The sequence below is a fragment of the Cebus imitator genome, unplaced genomic scaffold, assembly GCF_001604975.1.
Source record: "Cebus imitator isolate Cc_AM_T3 unplaced genomic scaffold, Cebus_imitator-1.0 Scaffold306, whole genome shotgun sequence".
NCBI classification, from domain to species: Eukaryota; Metazoa; Chordata; class Mammalia; order Primates; family Cebidae; genus Cebus; species Cebus imitator.
Window position 1 is genome coordinate 1306013 of NW_016107621.1, and position 1296 is coordinate 1307308.

The 1296-nt window shown below is 54.9% G+C and overlaps 1 protein-coding gene across 1 annotated transcript in view; it reads left to right on the top strand.

Annotated features, from left to right (window-relative positions):
• Positions 1-924, top strand: part of CYP2F1 (cytochrome P450 family 2 subfamily F member 1) — an 18912-nt gene extending 17988 nt beyond the window's left edge. The window contains exon 10 of the mRNA XM_017503172.1: positions 406-924. Coding sequence (XP_017358661.1) covers positions 406-584 — 179 coding nt within the window. The 3' untranslated portion in view covers positions 585-924. The remainder of the gene's footprint in view (positions 1-405) is intronic.
• Positions 925-1296: the final 372 nt, after the last annotated feature.

Here is a 1296-nt window from a genome sequence, read left to right on the forward strand (position 1 = left end):
AAAAAAAAAAAAAATTTTGTAGAGATGGGATCTTGCTGTGTTGCCCAGGCTGCTCTCAAACTCCTGGGCTCAAGCAATCCTCTTGCCTCGGTCTCCGAAAGTACTGGGATTACAGGCCTGAGCCAGTGCGCCCAGCCTTTATATCCCCATTTTAAATACCCAGAAAGTGTGGTTTGTCCAAGATCACAAAACTAGTAGTGACAGAGCCAGGGTTCGAACCCAAGCAGCCCAAGTCATTCCACGCCACAGTTTACTTAAAGCATCTTTCCCAGATCTTTAGATGGGTGAATCTGTGACGTCTCCAACTGTTCTCTTCCTTGCCTCTTATGTTTTCCCCAGGGAATGTGGGGTTGCATCCTCTAATCTCTTATCTCACCACCGCTCCCCACCCTACCACCCCCGCAGGGCGCCGTCTGTGCCTGGGCGAATCGCTGGCGCGCAAGCTCTTTCTATTTCTCACCGCCATCCTGCAGAGCTTCTCGCTGCAGCCGCTGGGTGCACCCGAGGACATCGACCTGACCCCGCTCAGCTCAGGTCTCGGCAATTTGCTGCGGCCTTTCCAGCTGTGCCTGCGCGCGCGCTGACGCCCCGGCCCTTCCAGATTCCCCTGTGAGCGATGAGGCCCGCCCTTGTGGGTTGCTCTGTCCCTCTTCTGGGTCCCCGATCTGCCCGCATCCCTCTCGCAGTCACGCTTTCTTCCCTGCACCGCTGTGCCTGCCGCGTGCCCATTCCCCATCCCTCTAAACTGTACCCGGTCTGCAGGGCAGAGGCAGATGTGGGGGTGGGGTATGTCTTTTTGTACCCACAGAGCTTGTTCTATGGAACGCCCTTTTCTGAGCTTTTTGTGTCATTTCTTAGTACATTTCTAATAGATTCGAATCAGCCTTGGCAGAATTAAAGGGACGACGACCATCATTTAGGATGGGGAGAAGGGAGCTGGCTGTAGAGGGAAACACCAGGCTAGTTCTGCCCCACCCTCGAGGGTGGGAGAAATTGTATCCGGGACACAGGCTTGAAGATAACGGCTGTGAGGACCTGAAGCCAGAGAGACAGAGAAACCAAGACAGAGAAAAAGACAGCAGGGCCAGGCCAGGTGGCTCACACCTGTAATCCCAGCACTTCGGGAAGCCACGGCGGGAGGATCACTTGAGCCCAGGAATTCGAGACCAGCCTGGGCAACAGAGTGAAACCTGACTCTACAAAAAGTGGGGCAGGAGGATTGCTTGAGCCTGGGGGGCAGAGGCTGCAATGAGCCATCATTGCACCACTGCATTCACACCTGGGCGTTCACATCTT